The following is a 17,085-nucleotide window of genomic DNA, read 5'->3' as shown; positions in this document are numbered from 1 at the left end:
AAAGCACCGCTGTAGCGGCTCTTTGCCGGCGGTATTGCCGCTGTGTCCCATTGATTTCAATGGGTAGGAGCGGTTTAGGAGCGGTGAATACACCGCTCCTTCACCGCTGCAAAGATGCGGCTAGCAGGACTTTTTTCACCGTCCTGCCAGCGCATCGCTCCAGTGTGAAAGCCCTCCGGCTTTCACACTGGAGTTAAAGGGGCCGGTTTTTTTCAGGCGTTAAACAGGCGCTATTTTTAGCGCTGTAACGCCTGAATACCGCCCCAGTGTGAAAACAGCCTTAGGGGGAGCTCTGCAGACTCTGATGTAAGGGAGAACTCTGGGGACTCTTACATAAGGGATGCTATGGGAACCCTGATTTAAGGGGGAACACTGAATACTCTGATGCACGGGAAGGACTCTGATGTAAGGGGGAATACTGTGGCCTCTGGTGTAAAGGGGAACTGTGATATAAGGGGTGCTCTGATTTACATTAGCGTACTCACTCAGGGGCAGGAGAGAGAAGATTCACTCACCCCTTGGCAGTCAGCAGCTCTCATTCAGATATATCTGAGGCTGCTGGACTTCAAATTTACAGCCCCATTTTCCTTTTCTGCGGCACAGCGCCAGGGATTGGAGTGTGTGCAGACACAGAGGGGTAGGGGCAGAAGGAAGAGGAGCGGATCAAGCTCTCTCTCCTCTCCCATCTGTATGTGGAGGAATTGTTAGTGCTGGCTTTGGGCAGTGTGAAGGAGAGTGTAACAGACATTTTTAGCTTAGACAATTACAGCCAGCAACCCTGCTGGGAGGCCATAGTCCAGTCTGAATAACGTGTCCGGGTTTCAGGCAGTTTGAAACCCGGACACATGAGTCCAAACCCAAACTGTCCGGGTGAGTCCCGGACAGATGGCAACACTAATGTATAGACCTTATTTTAGTACATACATAATACATGGTGCAGGTGGTAGAATGATATAAAATCCCCAACAAACGCAAGATGAAAACTGACGTGAGAGAGTAGTTATTAGATGTGTATTGCAATGCAAGTGAAAGAGTGACATGAGCGTTGCTGTTGAAGAAGTGAGGTTAAAGCTCTCTAAATGCAGGCTGGAGAGTGATGTAAGGCCTATAGGAACAACAGCTCAAAAATAGTTACAACACTAAATAGTAATGCCATATGTGTGACTGATTAATTGGGAATGTATTATGAGCTGTATGTTTGTGTCACCAGGAGAGCTGCTCCAGGCAAATGTCCTCTTAATGCCCGGTCTGTCCCTATTAAAGGAAAACTGGTGGATTTCTATCCAAGGCAAAGTAAGTAATGCTCTATAGATGTATATTGTCCTACAAACACACACACATGCCCATCTCTGTTCTGTTAAAGATTGCAAAAGGGAGGAAGACGTGGGTGTTGAAACTGCAAGTAGGATCTGCCTATTTAACTTATAGGCCCTCTTGAAAACTGGCACCTGAAAGCAAGTATAGCATACATGGAAGTAAACAAAGAGTACAACATATTCTATTTTTTATTTTTTTTGCATATGACTGTACAACAGTGTTAATTTTGCTATCAAATTTCATTTTAGTTATAGTTTTTTGATAGTTTAGTTTTAGTCATATTTTAGTCATCTGAGTTGCTTTCGTTTTAGTCGTATTTTAGTCTACTGAAATCTAATGGGTTTAGTTCAAACATTATATACTCCTGGAGTAAAAAATCGAATAACATGTTTTTATTTATGGTATTAAGGTTTGAACATGCACTACAGACACAGATTTAGCCGTTGTGATATAAATTCAGTTTAGTTTTAGTCATGATCTTTTGACATAAATGCAATTTTAGGTTTAGCTGTATTTTAGTCATCTGAATGGTTTTATTTTTAGTCATATTTAGTCACTAAAATAGTACAGTGGAACCTTGGTTAACGAGTAACGCGGTTAACGAGCGTTTTGAAAAATGAGCAATTTTTTTTTTTTTAATCCTGACTCGGTTTGCGAGTGTTGTCTCGCAAAATGAGCAGAATTCAAGCTAATGTGGTGTGCAGTACCGCATTTGACGTGAGGTGTGGGGGGCACCGGTGACACTCGGAACTGTTTGGAGCCGTTCGGAAATAGTCGGAAGTACTCTGTTCTCGAGTGTTTCCAACCTCTGGCCACATGCGGTATTGCATGCAATAGAAGTCAATGCGGAACTAATTATCTTCGTTTTCATTGACTTCTATGGGGAAACTCGCTTTGATATGCGAGTGCTTTGGATTTCAAGCATTCTCCTGGAAGAGATTATGCTCGTAATCCAAGGTTCCACTGTATTCTTTTAGTCGACAAAATTAACACTGCTGTACACTATACTTGTGTATATGCAAGTGCTTACTGTATACCTGAGTACAGCCACACACAGCTATTTATGTCTATGGGCGAATGTACGCAGCACCTGGGCTTTCCAAGTGGGAGAAATCCGCTAGTACTGGCTCAGGCTCCCATTTGGGATGAGCTTGTTGTTCGAGTCGAATGCATGTTCGACTCGAACACCGGCTGTTTGCCCGTTCGGCAAAGCCAGAACTCTGTGGGCCGTTCGCGCCAAATTCGTGTGGCGCTCACGGCCCACAATGCACTGCACCATCGCAGTGCATTGCTGGCTCATGATTGGCCAAGCATGCACTGTGACCCCACATGCTTGGCCAATCACACCGCTGGCAGCGAGGAGAGCCATAATTGGCCACAAGCAGGATGCCTGTGGCCAATTATAGCTCAGGGGGTTTAGTACACGCCCCACACTATATAAGGCCGCCAGCGCGGCGGCCTTGTGTAGTGTGTTCCGGCATGCAGGGAGAGAAGGATAGGCAGGGACAGTTTGTTCTTTTCTCAGCCATCTGCAGGAGTTAGTGGGTGTTGTGTGCCTCTAGCGCAGTATACACCTGTATCTACCCTTTATTGCTGTTGTTCTCTAATACAGCCATCTGCAGGAGTTAGTGGGTGTTGTGTGCCTCCAGGGCAGTATACACCTGTATCTACCCTTTATTGCTGTTGTTCTCTAATACAGCCATCTGCAGTAGTTAATGGGTGTTGTGTGCCTCTAGCGCAGTATACACCTATATCTACCCTTTATTGCTGTTGTTCTCTAATACAGCCATCTGCAGTAGTTAATGGGTGTTGTGTGCCTCTAGCGCAGTATACACCTATATCTACCCTTTATTGCTGTTGTTCTCTAATACAGCCATCTGCAGGAGTTAGTGGCTGTTGTGTGCCTCCAGAGCAGTATACACCTGTATCTACCCTTTATTGCTGTTGTTCTCTAATACAGCCACCTGAAGGAGTTAGTGGGTGTTGTGTGCCTCCAGCACAGCACAATATACATCTTTTCTCAGCCATCTGCAGGAGTTAGTGGGTGTTGTGTGCCTCCAGCGCAGTATACACCTGTATCTACCCTTTATTGTTGTTGTTCTCTAATACAGCCAGCTGAAGGAGTTAGTGGGTGTTGTGTGCCTCTAGCACAGTATACACCTGTATCTACCCTTTATTGCTGGTGTTCTCTAATACAGCCATCTGCAGGAGTTAGTGGGTGCTGTGTGCCTCCAGCACAGCACAATATACACCTGTATCTACCCTTTATTGCTGTTGTTCTCTAATACAGCCATCTGCAGGAGTTAGTGGGTGTTGTGTGCCTCCAGCACAGTATACACCTGTATCTACCCTTTATTGCTGGTGTTCTATAATAAAGGCATCTGCAGGAGTTAATGGGTGTTGTGTGCCTCCAGCACAGCACAGTATACACCTGTATCTACCCTTTATTGCTGGTGTTCTCTCATACAGCCATCTGCAGGAGGGTGTTATGTGCCTCCAGCACAATATACACTACCCAATTGCTGGTTTTCCCATCTCCCTGCAGGCCATTACTATATCTGGAAGGCCAACAAGTAGAGGCAGACAGTCACGAGCCAATAAAAGAGGGCAAGCAGGCTCTGTTTTTTAGAGACAACAGTGCTGTTCGTGGAAGCGGTGCATCGTCATCAGCATGTGGCCATGGGACACGCTTGTCCTTATTTTCGGCAGCTGGATGTGTTGAGCCGCATAATGCTGAAGACTTGGTAGAGTGGATGACCAAGCCCTCTTCATTCTCCTCATCCTCTCTCTCCCAGGCTCAGGGTACTAGCAAAGCCGCTGCAAACGCATCCTCTTCCCTCGTCTCAATGTCATCATCAGTCACTCCTTCCCTAGACCCACCATGTCCTCCTGAGGAGTCCCCTGAACTGTTTGAGCACAGTGTTTGGTACATGCTCCAGGAGGATGCCCAGTGTTTTGAAGGCTCTGATGATGATACCCAGCTAGAGGAAGGCAGTAGCGTGAGCGCAGAGAGAGGGGATGCTCAAGAAGGACAGCAATCTGGCAGTCATGTTCCACCAGCTGCAGCATACTGCCAGGTTTGCTCCAGTGATGAAGAGGGAGGGGATGATGAGGTCACTGACTCCACGTGGGTGCCTGATAGAAGAGAGAAGAAGGAGCAGGAGGAGGCACATCTCTCATGAGGCAGGATGCCCTCCGGGGGCCAGCTTAGGGGCAGCACACCGATTGAATCACACCGCAGAGCTCCGCCTGTGCAGGGCCCTGCCTCTGTGCGTTATTCCAAAAGTTCTTTGGTGTGGGCCTTTTTTGAGACGAGTGCATCAGATTGCACCGCTGCTATTTGCAACATATGTCTCAAGCGTATCTCGCGTGGCCAAAACATCAGCCGCTTGGGCACCACATGCTTGACCAGACATATGTTGACCTGCCATGCAGCTCATTGGCAAGCGTACCTTAAAGACCCACACCAAAGAACAAAGCGGACCTCTCCTTGCTCCTCATCAGCTGGGATCTCCAACCCCACTAGACCTTTAGTCCTCTCTGAAACCTGCACTGAGAGGAATGAAGGTGTAGAATTAGGTGTGTTACAACCAAGTACTTGTGGGCACTCTGCTAGTAGTACACCCACGTCCGATTGTAGCAGGCAAATTTCCCTGCCCCAGCTGCTTGACCGTCAAAAGAAGTTCACTCCCAGCCATCCACATGCTCAGCGGTTGACTGCTAGCTTGGCTAAATTGCTAGCACTTCAACTGCTGCCTTTTCAGTTGGTAGATTCGGCCCCCTTCCATGAGTTTTGCAATGTGCGGTTCCTCAGTGGCAGGTCCCCAAATGCCACTTTTTGTCACGGAAGGCGATTCTGGCTCTCTACCGGCATGTGGAAGGCAATGTCCATGCCTCACTGGACAGGGCGGTCAGCAGTAAGGTGCATATTACCGCTGACTCATGGCCCAGCAGGCATAGACAGGGACGTTACCTATCTTTCATGGCCCATTGGGTCACTTTTCTGGCAGCTGGGAAGGATGCAGGACAAGGTGCAGTAGTGTTGGAGGTTGTTCCGCCCCCACACCTCCAAGATGCTACTACTGGTTGTGACACACCTCTCTCCTCCACCCCCTCCTCTTCTTCTTCCACCGTGGCCTCTTCCAGTGCTCTGTCCTCAGAACCAGCGGTGCTCCGTAGGCGTTCAAGGGGCTGCGCAAGTACGCAGGCAAAAAGATGCCATGTCGTGCTGGTTTGTTTGGGGGACAGGAGCCACACTGGGGCAGATATTTTGTCAGCTCTGCAGGGGCAGACCGAGAGGTGGTTGATGCCATGCCAGCTTAAGCCAGAAATGGTGGTTTGCGACAATGGCACCAACCTCCTCTCCACCCTCCGACAGGGACAACTGACCCATGTGCCCTGTGTGGCTCACCTGGTGGTGCAGCGGTTCTTGGGCAGGTACCCGGGCTTACAGGATGTCCTGAGGCAGGCCAGGAAAGTCTGTGTGCATTTCTGACGATCATTTAATGCCAGTGCTCGGCTGGCTGAGCTCCAAAAGGAGTTGAACCTGCCCAATTACCGTGGTATATGTGACATGCCCACCAGGTGGAACTCAATGTTGGCCATGCTGCAGCTGCTGCACATGCATCAATGAGTACCTGTGCGACTACAGCACCAGGACAGGGTCAGGGGAGCTCAATTTTTTCTCACCATGCCAGTGGGGCATGATCAGGGATGCATGCACTGTCCTGTCACCGTTTAAAGAGGACACAAGGATGGTGAGCAGTGACAGTGCATGCATCAGTGACACTGTACCTCTTGTCCACCTGTTGGAGCATACGCTGCGTGGAATAATGGAAGGGCACTTGAGGCAGAACAGAAGCAGGAAGAGGACTTCCTTGCCTCTCAAGGCCCCCTTTATCCAGACAGTGTTCCTGCTGTCCCATCCATCACACTGGAAGAGGACGAGGAGGAGGAGGATAGTGTCAGCATGGAGGTGGAGCCTGGCACTCAGCATCAGCAGCAGCAGCAGCAGTCTTTTAGGGATGATTTACAGTCCCAAAAAACCTGTGGACTTCTATGTTCCTGGGAGGAGGTGGCTGCGGATCATGTTGTTCTTAGTGACCCAGAGGACTCCGGACCGAATGCCTCAGCTAACCTAAGCTGCATGGCCTCCCTAATCCTAAACTGGCCTGTCCTGCATCCAGCGTTCTTTCGTAACGCACCTTCAGTGCTGCTGGTTGCTTTGTAACCGATCACAGGGTGCACCTGTCCACCGACTCAGTTGATCGACTGACCTTCATAAAGATGAATCAGTCTTGGATCACCACCAGCTACCAAGCACCTGAAGCTGATGTAACCGAATAATTTTTTTGGAAATGTCACATCCCTTCAAGACTGCTTATGCTGATGCTGATTGACTGTCCTGTTATGTTGACTGACTATCCTCTTCCTCCTCAATGATCCCGCTGATATCTTGGAAGAACATTTTTGGTTCTGGGTGATGCCACCAGCCCAATTTTTCAGCCCCTGTTTAACAGGGGCGTGTAATTACAATTTTTGATGCAATGCTTTGCAGCAGGGCTCATTCCTGCATTCTAACTAGAGTATCTGGGAGAGGTTGCAGTGTCGTGGGACCAGCAAGCAGTGCCTAAGGCCTAATTTTTCAGACCCTGTTTAACAGGGGCATGTAATTACAATTCTTAATATAATATTTCACAGCAGGGCCCGTTCCTGCGCCCACCAAGAGTAACTGTAAGGACATATAGTGTTGTGGCACCAGCACCAACACCACAACCACCAAAGGCCCAATTTTTCTACCACTGTTCAACAATGGCATGTAATTACAATTTTTTATATAATCGTTCACAGCAGGGAGCTCCAGCGCCCACCAAGAGTCACTTTGAGGGCTTACAGTGTTGTGGCAACACCAACACCTTAGGCCCCCATTTCTGCAGAGCAAATAGGGCAGGCTCCTACTTTCAAACATCCAACTTACAAACGTCTCCTACTTGCAAACGGAAGGAGACAACAGGAAGTGAGATGAAAAAAGACGGATGGCAAAAAAAAAATTATACAGGGGTGATAACCTTTCCCTATGTTTTCCAAAAATCTTAAAAATAGATTTTTTAACTGGAGCTACACTTTAAAATGTACCAGTTCAAAATTACAAACAGATTGTACTTAAAACAACAAACCTACACAGCCCCTGCCTTGTTTGCACCGCCTGCATACTGCTGTTCTGAGTATATAGGGCCTGGGGGCCCCACGCCTTTCCTTTTTTTAATATGGGTACGGGGTTCCCCTTAATATCCGTACAAGACCCAAAGGGGCTGGTAATGGGCAGGGGGGGCTACCCATGCCATTTTTCTCAATGATTTTCACCCATATTGTCGGAACCAGATATTACATTAAAACCGCAAGCAGTTTTAAATGACTTTTTTCCCCCATTAAATGTCAATTTGTGCAGGGATTGTTCTAAACACGGGAAACACGTGCCACTTCACAGGCATACTATAGACACCCCCCAGGCACGATATTTAAAGGAATATTTCACTTTTTTTTTTTTTTTTTTACTTTAATCGTCATTAAAATCAGTGCTCCTGAAAAAAAATTTAGTTTTTTTAAAAAAATTGGCATTGACCCATGTCCCCTGGGGCAGGAGCCAGGTCCCCAACAAGCTAGGACAATATCTTGCATATTAGCCATTAAAATTAGCACTTTTTATGTCAAATGTTCGCGTCACATAGACTTCAATGGGGTTCTAAAGTTCGCATGAATTTTCGGTCAGTTCGAAAGTTCTGTTGCGAACCGAACCAGGGGGTGTTCGGCTCATCCCTAGCTCCCATATGCAGGAGCGCTTCGGGTGGGTTAATATTGGTCTGTGCAACATATGGACATTAGAGATTTTAATGCATATGTAAAGCACTGTAGTAGACTGAGTGCTGCTACAATGATGGCCATGATCTTCCAGGTGCCGTGCTGAGCAATTGTCCTTCTGTATAGTACTCACAGGGGTTTGCTCACTCAGCACAGTTGTCCAATCAGAGAACGCTTTTCATTAATTGCCAAGTGAGTGGCCCCATGTGGTTTCTATACAGTAACACAGTCACTTCAAGACACCTGGAAGATTGTGGCCCTCACTGTCAGGGCTGGTGCAAGGATTTTTGACACCCAAGGCAAAACCTCATTTTGCTGCCCCTATACCCCCTTGCTCCACCCCTGTTGCCCTGCCCATGTATAACCCACTTTTTTATTGAAGCGCCCATCAAACGCAGCCTCACCAGCGCTCATCAACTGCAGCCAACCAGCGCCCATCAACTGCAGTCTCACCAGAGCCCATCAAATGCAGCCTACCAGTGCCCATCAATGAATGTTTTCTTGCTTCCATTCATTCGGGAGTCAAGGCACAGACACAGTACTCTGTTGCTGCTGCGCCTCTGACACTATGTGCGAACTGGCTGCCTGCTGATTCTGAGACTTAGTTGCTTGCTGCAGGGAGAAGAGAGTAGGAACACCAGTGGCCGGGCTCCCTAGGCAGCAGTGTGCCCTAGGTAGCTGCCTAGTTTGCCTAGTGGTAGCAACGGCCCTGGGTACTGTAGTAGCTCTGGCTACTACAGTGATTTACAGCTTACATAGAAACCATTCAGGGATCACATGTGCATTTTTACATTGGACCAATCTGGCCCAGTGTAAGTATACCAGCTATATTACCGCTTGAGTGCAGCTTTAAATTTATTTTTACAAAGTTGGGAGTTTTGGGAAGGACAAAAACAAAAATGGTATATGAAACTAGTGGCTGGGTCCATCCATAAATAACATGTCAGTTTCTGGTGGACTCACCTTTAAACTACAAGTAGACAAACTATTAAAGCAGTTGTAAAGGCAGGAGGTTTTTTATCTTTTTTTTTTTTTTAACAAAGATTTTTATTTATGTTTCCAACAAAAAAAAAACAGAAAACAGACATGCATCAGCAGGGTACATACATATTTTGAGTAGACAGATAATCAAATTGTATCACATAGAAAGCACAGACAGTTCTTAACAGTGTGTAGAGTCACTAATCATTGCAGCATAGAATGCAAAACCTCCCCGAGACCTCCCCCCACTACACAAAAAACCACAGAAATTACAAAAAAGGGAAACCCCCCCCCCCACCCCCCACTCCCCCTAGCCTAAGCAATGGTCAAATGCTTCGCCTCAACCCATGCCGCCCAAATCTTTCCAAATTTCCCAGGGCAGTTCCTGCCCAGATATGTGAGCTTGTAGAGTAGCAAAGCCGCGTTCACCAGGGACTGCCACAGTTGTTTAGTAGGAGGGAGAGGTTGATTCCATTGCAGTAGTATTGCTTTCCTCGCATAGAGTGTAGTGTAAAAAATAAACAGTTTCTTCCCCCAGGAGATATCCAAAAAATCACAGATACCCAGCAGGAGAGGTAGCGGGCTAAGTGGAATCGTAAGCTCCCCCACAGCATTAATATCGGCCAGGACCCCCCTCCAAAATCCCACTACCCCAGGGCAGGACCACACCATGTGAAAAAAGTCAGCATCATCTTCGTTGCATCTAGGGCAGGTAGTCAATCGGTCAGGGTAAATCCTTGCCAGGCGTGCCGGTGAAAAATATACCCGGTGGAGGAACTTTAATTGTATAAACCTATCCCTTGCAGAAATCGCCAGGGTCAGGTATTGCTGTAAACCCTCCTCCCAGTCCTCCTCAGTAAGCTCCGGAATGTCACCGTGCCAGAGCTCAAACAAATGGGAGATCCTAGTCTCGTCCAATACGGTCAGCGCGGCATACATCGTGGACAGTGTGCGCGTCCCTCCCCCCGCAGGACCAAGCGCCTCCTCCACCGCCGACACCCCCAGAGTCACTCTAGATGGGAATTGAGATCGGAAGGCGTGTCGCAACTGCAGAAATCTGAAAAACATATGGTTCGGGAGGTCCCTGGCCTGTTTAATAGCATCGAAGGAGAGTAGCTGCCCCTGAGACACTATGTCCCCTAGTGTTGTAACTCCATGTCTGGCCCAAACAATCGGATCAGGGATGGATTGAAAATGGGGCAAGCGGGGGTTCCCCCAGAGGGGAGTCCCCGGGGCCCACACCCCTGCGCCCACCAACCTTTTGTTCACCAGTTCCCATATTTTAAGAGTCGTGCGCATCGGAAGAGTTATCCCAGGGTTAGATCGGGGTCCCCTATAGATCAGGTTCCTGAGTTCCGCATAAGAGCCCAACAACGCCGCCTCCAACGAGGATGCAGGGCTGACTGGGCCCTCGGAGAGCCACCACCTGACAGTCACTAGGACTGCCGCCCAGTAATATTTCAGAAAACAGGGCAGTGCCAGACCGCCACGCACAAGGGGCCGTTGGAGGGTTGTTTTAGCTATTCTAGGGGGCCTACCATTCCAAACGAAGGACGAGACAATGCCATCTAGTTTCTTAAAGAATCTAAGCGGGATGTGGACTGGGGTCTGACGGAAGAGATAGGTAAACCGAGGAAGAACCGACATTTTAATTAAATTGATCTGTCCCACTGGTGAAAGGGGCAAGGACCTCCACCCAATACACCTCTGGGTCAACTGGGTGACCACCGGACTCAGGTTAAGGGTAATAAATTGTTTCAAGTCTCTGTGTATTTCCACTCCCAGATATTTAAATTGAGAAACCCTCTGCAGTTGCCCATCCACCCGGGAACCACCCGCACCATCATGTAGTGGGAATAAAATTGATTTCGCCCAGTTTATGCGTATACCCGAGAACTGTCCAAACCGGTCGATATGCGACAATGCCGCCTGTAGGGAAGCTCCGTCGTCCTTGAGATACAACAAGGTATCATCAGCGTATAACGAAACTTTTTCCTGCAAAGGACCCCGGACAATACCCCGAACCTCAGGAGAGGAGCGGAGGAGAGCCGCCATAGGTTCAATTGCCAGTGCAAAAAGCCCCGGGGACAGGGGGCACCCCCGCCTGGTTCCCCTGTGGAGGGGAAAGAGCGGGGAGAGGACCGCACCCGTGCGCACTCTAGCCGTGGGAGCTCTGTACACCGCCCTGACCCACGAGATAAAGGCTGGACCGAATCCAAATCTACGGAGGACTGCCCACAAATAGTCCCACTCCATGGAGTCAAAGGCCTTCTCCGCGTCCAGGGAGGCCACAACCTCCTCCCCGCCTTCTGCATCCCCCGAGGCCAAGACAGTAAAAAGCCTGCGAATATTAATATCTGTCCCCTTCCCTGGCATAAAGCCAGACTGATCCTCATGGATCAAGGTAAGTATAACCTCATTCAGTCGCCTGGCAAGGATTTTGGTCAGCACTTTCGCGTCCGAGTTGAGCAGGGAGATGGGTCGGTATGACGAGCACAGCTGGGGGTCCTTCCCAGGTTTAGGGATCACCACTATGATGGCTTGTGCCATAGATGGAGGAAGATCTCCCTCCCGGAGGGACGCGGTAAGCATATCATGCATTCTAACTGACACCTCCTCCAGGTAGTGCTTATAAAATTCCGGGGGTATCCCATCCTCCCCAGGGGTCTTCCCCGGCTGCATGGACCCCAGTGCAAGTCGGACCTCTGCGAGAGTGATCGGGGAGTCCAGGCCATCCCTGGCCTCAGAAGTAAGGGCAGGGAGTGTCACCCCCTCTAAAAAAGCACTTAACTCCTGCGCCGAGTACTGCACCCTAGATGAGTAAAGGGTGGAGTAAAACTCTGCAAAGCAAGCGTTAATGGCAAGGGGATCCGTCACCAGTGTCCCAGCACTATTCTGTATTCGAGGGATAGTGGAGATTGGGGCCTGCTCCCTAGAGATCCAGGCCAACAACCTCCCCGTCTTTTCGCCCTGTTCAAAAATCCTCTGCGTCTGAGCCAGTTGACGTTTGCTTGTCTTAGCCACCCTAAGCAGCACCACCTCTCGGTACGCTACTTTCATATCCTGAGCCGTGAGCGGGTTACCCGTGAGGGTGAATCGGGTCTCCAGTTCTTGGGCCCTGGCTTCTGCCTCCTCTACCGTGATCTTATCATTCCTACGCTCCCGACCAATGGAAGAGAGGTAACACCCCCTCATATAGGCCTTGAAGGCATCCCAGACCATCCCCCCAGAAGCCGTGCCCACGTTTGAGGCCCAAAATCCCCGGATTTCACCGCCCATCTCAAAGGCAATAGTGGGGTGTTCAATCCAGTACCTTGACAATCGCCATAGTCTATCCCTCTGAGGGGTAGAGGTCTGCAATGTACACAACAGTGGGGAGTGGTCAGAGATGCCCCGAGGAAGCAACAATATTCCAAGGACCCTGGGAAGCATGGGGGCACCAGCGTAAACAAGGTCAATACGGGAGAGTGTGTTGTGGGAGGAGGAGTGGCACGTAAACCGGCGATCTGATGGGTGTTTCCACCTCCAGACATCCTCCAGCCCAAACACCTGTGCCCAGCGAGAAACTGGAGAGTCTGTGGCCCGGTCAGGCGTCAACCTATCCAGGGAAGGATTAGGAGGAATATTAAAGTCCCCTGCTATAACCACATTGTCAGTATGAAATTGGGCTATCAGGGCAGTCAATTTATGTAGTAAAGACAGATCCGCAGGAGGAGGCATATAAAGACCCACCAGCACCATCTCTATCATGTCTATTGTGGCGTGCACCAGCACGTATCTCCCGTCCTTATCTGTAACAATATCAAGAGGCTCAAAATTAAGGGACTTATGGATCAGGACGCTAACCCCCCGGGCATAGCCGGAATATGTGGCATGATAGTGATATCCCACCCAGGGCCTCTTCAAACCCATAATCCTTCCCCCCACTAGGTGCGTCTCCTGAAGAATACAGATATGCGGAGCATATTTTTTCATGTAGTCAAAAACAAGAGAGCGTTTAATCTTCTGGTTAAGCCCCCTAACGTTCCAGGAGAGGATCTTCAACGGAGCCATAACCTGGAAGGACAGGGGGGACCAACGGATATGACCGCCCGACCGGGGCCAAGGCACAAATATCTCATCTTAAGCAATGCAATGATATACCCTGTACATTCGTTATAGTAGCACTGTCCATAGCAGAAAACATGGTAGCATGTAACAAAAAAACAACAAAAAAAACTGAAAAAAAAACAGAACTCCCCTCCCTTCCCACCCCACACCCCAGAAAAACAGCCCCAGGGTGTTTGAGAACCCAAACCAAACGTAATTAAACCCATTTAAAGGAGAAATCTCCCGTGGGGGCGGTGCGTATCAACCAGCACACCTAGGACAGAGTCTCCTGCGCCGAGTAGACAGACTCCAGCGCAGCCGCTTCCTGGAGGCAAAAAAACTAGTTAAAGGGGAACAAACAATAGTATAAGTGACGCCTCAGATTGAAGTGCAAGATTCTCTTGGAATGTTCCAAGGGCCCATTCTTAGTTACAACTCGTCCAACAAAAAGGAGACAAAAACCAAAAAGAAAAAAAAAAAAACCCCCAAAAGTGTGGACGACAACTTCGGAGTAACGGGGTCCAGCATCCTCGGTACAGTATGTCCACGTCCAGAAGTAATCATGCAAACCCCCCCGGGCATAAGCTAGGGGAGGGGTAAGGCCCTAAGGCCCGTAAGGCAGTAATATGGAAACATGAACCCATAGACCCCCCCCAAGGAGCATCAGAATATCAGGGCGGCTCCTCGCCCCCTGCCCAAAACCACTAATGGAAAGGAGGGGGGCACTCCAACCGGAGCTCCAAGTTCAGAGATTGAGGGACAGAGCTGGGGGGGGGGAAACCGATCCGCGTACCACTGGGCGAAGCTTGTGATGCGTGTGGACCCCAGTCAGGTAATCACCATCAGGGATTATCCCTGCCGGGGAAGGGAATCGATCCATCTGGAGGCCTCACTCGGGGAGGTAAAGAAACGAACGGATTCTCCATCAATCACTCTGAGTTTCGCGGGGAACATCATGTTGTACTTGAGACCTTTGGTGCGCAGCTGGGCCTTAACTTGGTCGAATGTCCTGCGTTGCCTCTGCGTCTCCACAGAATAATCAGGAAAGAGCATTAATTTAGCATTTTCAAAGCGCAGGTCCCCCACCTTCCTCGCCTCCCAAAGAACCAGTTCTCTGTCTCTAAAGTTCAAAAGACGGAAAATAAACGTGCGTGGCGGGGCTCCCGGCGGGCCACGAACCGACGGCATTCTATGCGCTCATTCCACGACAAAGTGAGGAGAGAACTCAGCGAGCGGGAGAAGTGTACGTAGCAAACGTTCGGTAAAGGCTTCGGTGTCACGGCCCTCCGACCCCTCCGGCAGGCCCACCAACCTCAGGTTGTTCCTCCTATTCCTGTTCTCGTGGTCCTCAGCCCTGGATTCCAGCGCCTTCACCCGCACCTGCAGGGTACGGAGGGAGGCATCATGGTCGCGGGTAACATCTTCCACGTCTCCAACCCTCCGCTCCGCCTCGGTAAGCCGCTCCCGGTGTTTATCCATATCTCGCCGGATAAGCCCCATATCGAGCTGTATCTGCTCTATCTTAGTGGTTAGGGTAGTCTGGCAGCCTGTGATCGCTTGCATAAGAGCTTGGAATTGATCAGCACCCAGCGGTGGCGTGTCAGCGTGGTCCGTTTGAGACGCCATGTTGGTGTAGGCCTGCCGGCGTGCCGCGCGGGTCTGTAGCGGGGTTCCCGGCGGGGTTCCCGGTGCTATGTGCTTCTTCCTATGGGATAATAAAAACAGTGTAGCGCTTCGATAATAATAAATGTAAACAACATAAATTATAAAAATAAATATAACAAAAATCACATAGATATAAGTGCCTGAAAATGAAAGTCCAACATTAGGCGTTCAATCCACTATGTTGATGGCATAAGAGTGACCAAACTGTCACAGAGAAGAGAAATGATGTACTAGACGAATGTATTCATGCTGGTATACTTGATTGTAAAACATCAGAGAAAAGTAGATAAATACTTCTTACCGGAACAGTTGGACTCACACAGTCATATGACGGTTGAGTCTAGAAGGCTTAAGGTCACAATCTGGGACCAAAGAGTGTAAGGAGAGAGGTCAGTTGAGCTGATGGAGGTGCTCCGGGCGGTTGTAGGCTCAATGATGGATCCCTCCAGATGGAACTTCAAGGTGTTCAAGCTCAAACGCAGCCCGCTGTACCAGTACTCCAACCTCCCCCAAATGAGAAGGGGGGGTGTTTGTGAGGTTTTAAACCAAAGCAATGAAAGAAAAGAAAAAGAGGCTCCACATGGTGCGGGTCAAACGATAAAAAGACGTTGATTTATTGAAGTCAAAAGGTAATAAATGACTTGGTGATCACATAAAAAAGCAAAAATAAAATTAGAAGCAATGTGGGGTGCCAACAGCTCGCCCGACGTGTTTCGACATATGTGTCTTCAACTGGGGCAGTTGAAGACACATATGTCGAAACGCGTCGGGCGAGCTGTTGGCACCCCACATTGCTTCTAATTTTATTTTTGCTTTTTTATGTGATCACCAAGTCATTTATTACCTTTTGACTTCAATAAATCAACGTCTTTTTATCGTTTGACCCGCACCATGTGGAGCCTCTTTTTCTTTTCTTTCATTGCTTTGGTTTAAAACCTCACAAACACCCCCCCTTCTCATTTGGGGGAGGTTGGAGTACTGGTACAGCGGGCTGCGTTCGAGCTTGAACACCTTGAAGTTCCATCTGGAGGGATCCATCATTGAGCCTACAACCGCCCGGAGCACCTCCATCAGCTCAACTGACCTCTCTCCTTACACTCTTTGGTCCCAGATTGTGACCTTAAGCCTTCTAGACTCAACCGTCATATGACTGTGTGAGTCCAACTGTTCCGGTAAGAAGTATTTATCTACTTTTCTCTGATGTTTTACAATCAAGTATACCAGCATGAATACATTCGTCTAGTACATCATTTCTCTTCTCTGTGACAGTTTGGTCACTCTTATGCCATCAACATAGTGGATTGAACGCCTAATGTTGGACTTTCATTTTCAGGCACTTATATCTATGTGATTTTTGTTATATTTATTTTTATAATTTATGTTGTTTACATGTATTATTATCGAAGCGCTACACTGTTTTTATTATCTTATCTGTTGAACTTCGTTTGTTTTTGGTGTTGGCTGCTGTTGTGGCCGTTGTGGCCATCTTTTTACAAACTATAGCGCAGTGTTTTCCTTTTTTTGTATTTCTTCCTATGGGAACCGGAGCTACCCCTGCGCATCCCCGAGCCTCACCACCGCTTCACCGGCCCACGAGGATAGATATATGTCCCTAAATGTCGGATAAATAGCCTGCCAGGTGCGGAGCTCTCTGCAAACACGTCCTAGCTGGTTGCCATCTTGGCCACGCCCCCGAGGTTTTTTATCTTAATGCATTCTATGCATCAAGATAAAAAACCTTTCGTGTGTAGGAGCCACCCCAGCACCCCCCTAATTACTTACCTGAGCCTCATCTCTCTCCAGCGATGTCCACTAATCTCTAAGCCATCCGGGACACTCCTCCTGATTGGCTAAGACACAGCAGCAGCACCATTGTCAATCAAAGTCAGTCAGCCAATCAGGGGAGAGAGGAAGCTGGGCTGGGTCGGGGCTCCGTGTCTGAACACAGAGGCCCGACCCAGGACACACTGAGCTGTGACTCGACTCCAGTGCCCCCATACAAAGCTGCTGACTGAAGGGGGCAGTCGATAGGAGGTGGAAGCCAGGAGCAGCAAAGAGGGACCCAAGAAGAGGAGAATCTGGGCTGCTTTCGCAAAACCAACCGCAAAGAGGAGGTAAGTTTTTTTTTTTTTTTTTTTTTTAAAACAAGACTTTACAATCACTTTAAATAACACT

The 17,085-nt window shown here is 48.8% G+C and overlaps 1 protein-coding gene across 1 annotated transcript in view; it reads left to right on the top strand.

Annotated features, from left to right (window-relative positions):
* LOC143935249 (HHIP-like protein 1) overlaps positions 1 to 17,085 on the top strand; it is a 77,859-nt gene that overhangs the window by 58,022 nt on the left and 2,752 nt on the right. Inside the window, exon 8 of the mRNA XM_077459004.1 lies at positions 1,211 to 1,293. Coding sequence (XP_077315130.1) covers positions 1,211 to 1,293 — 83 coding nt within the window. The remainder of the gene's footprint in view (positions 1 to 1,210; positions 1,294 to 17,085) is intronic.

The sequence above is a fragment of the Lithobates pipiens genome, unplaced genomic scaffold, assembly GCF_037356315.1.
Source record: "Lithobates pipiens isolate NorthernLeopardFrog02 unplaced genomic scaffold, aLitPip1_a1.2 Scaffold_1, whole genome shotgun sequence".
Classification (NCBI taxonomy): Eukaryota; Metazoa; Chordata; class Amphibia; order Anura; family Ranidae; genus Lithobates; species Lithobates pipiens.
This window is presented reverse-complemented; position numbering and strand designations above follow the sequence as displayed.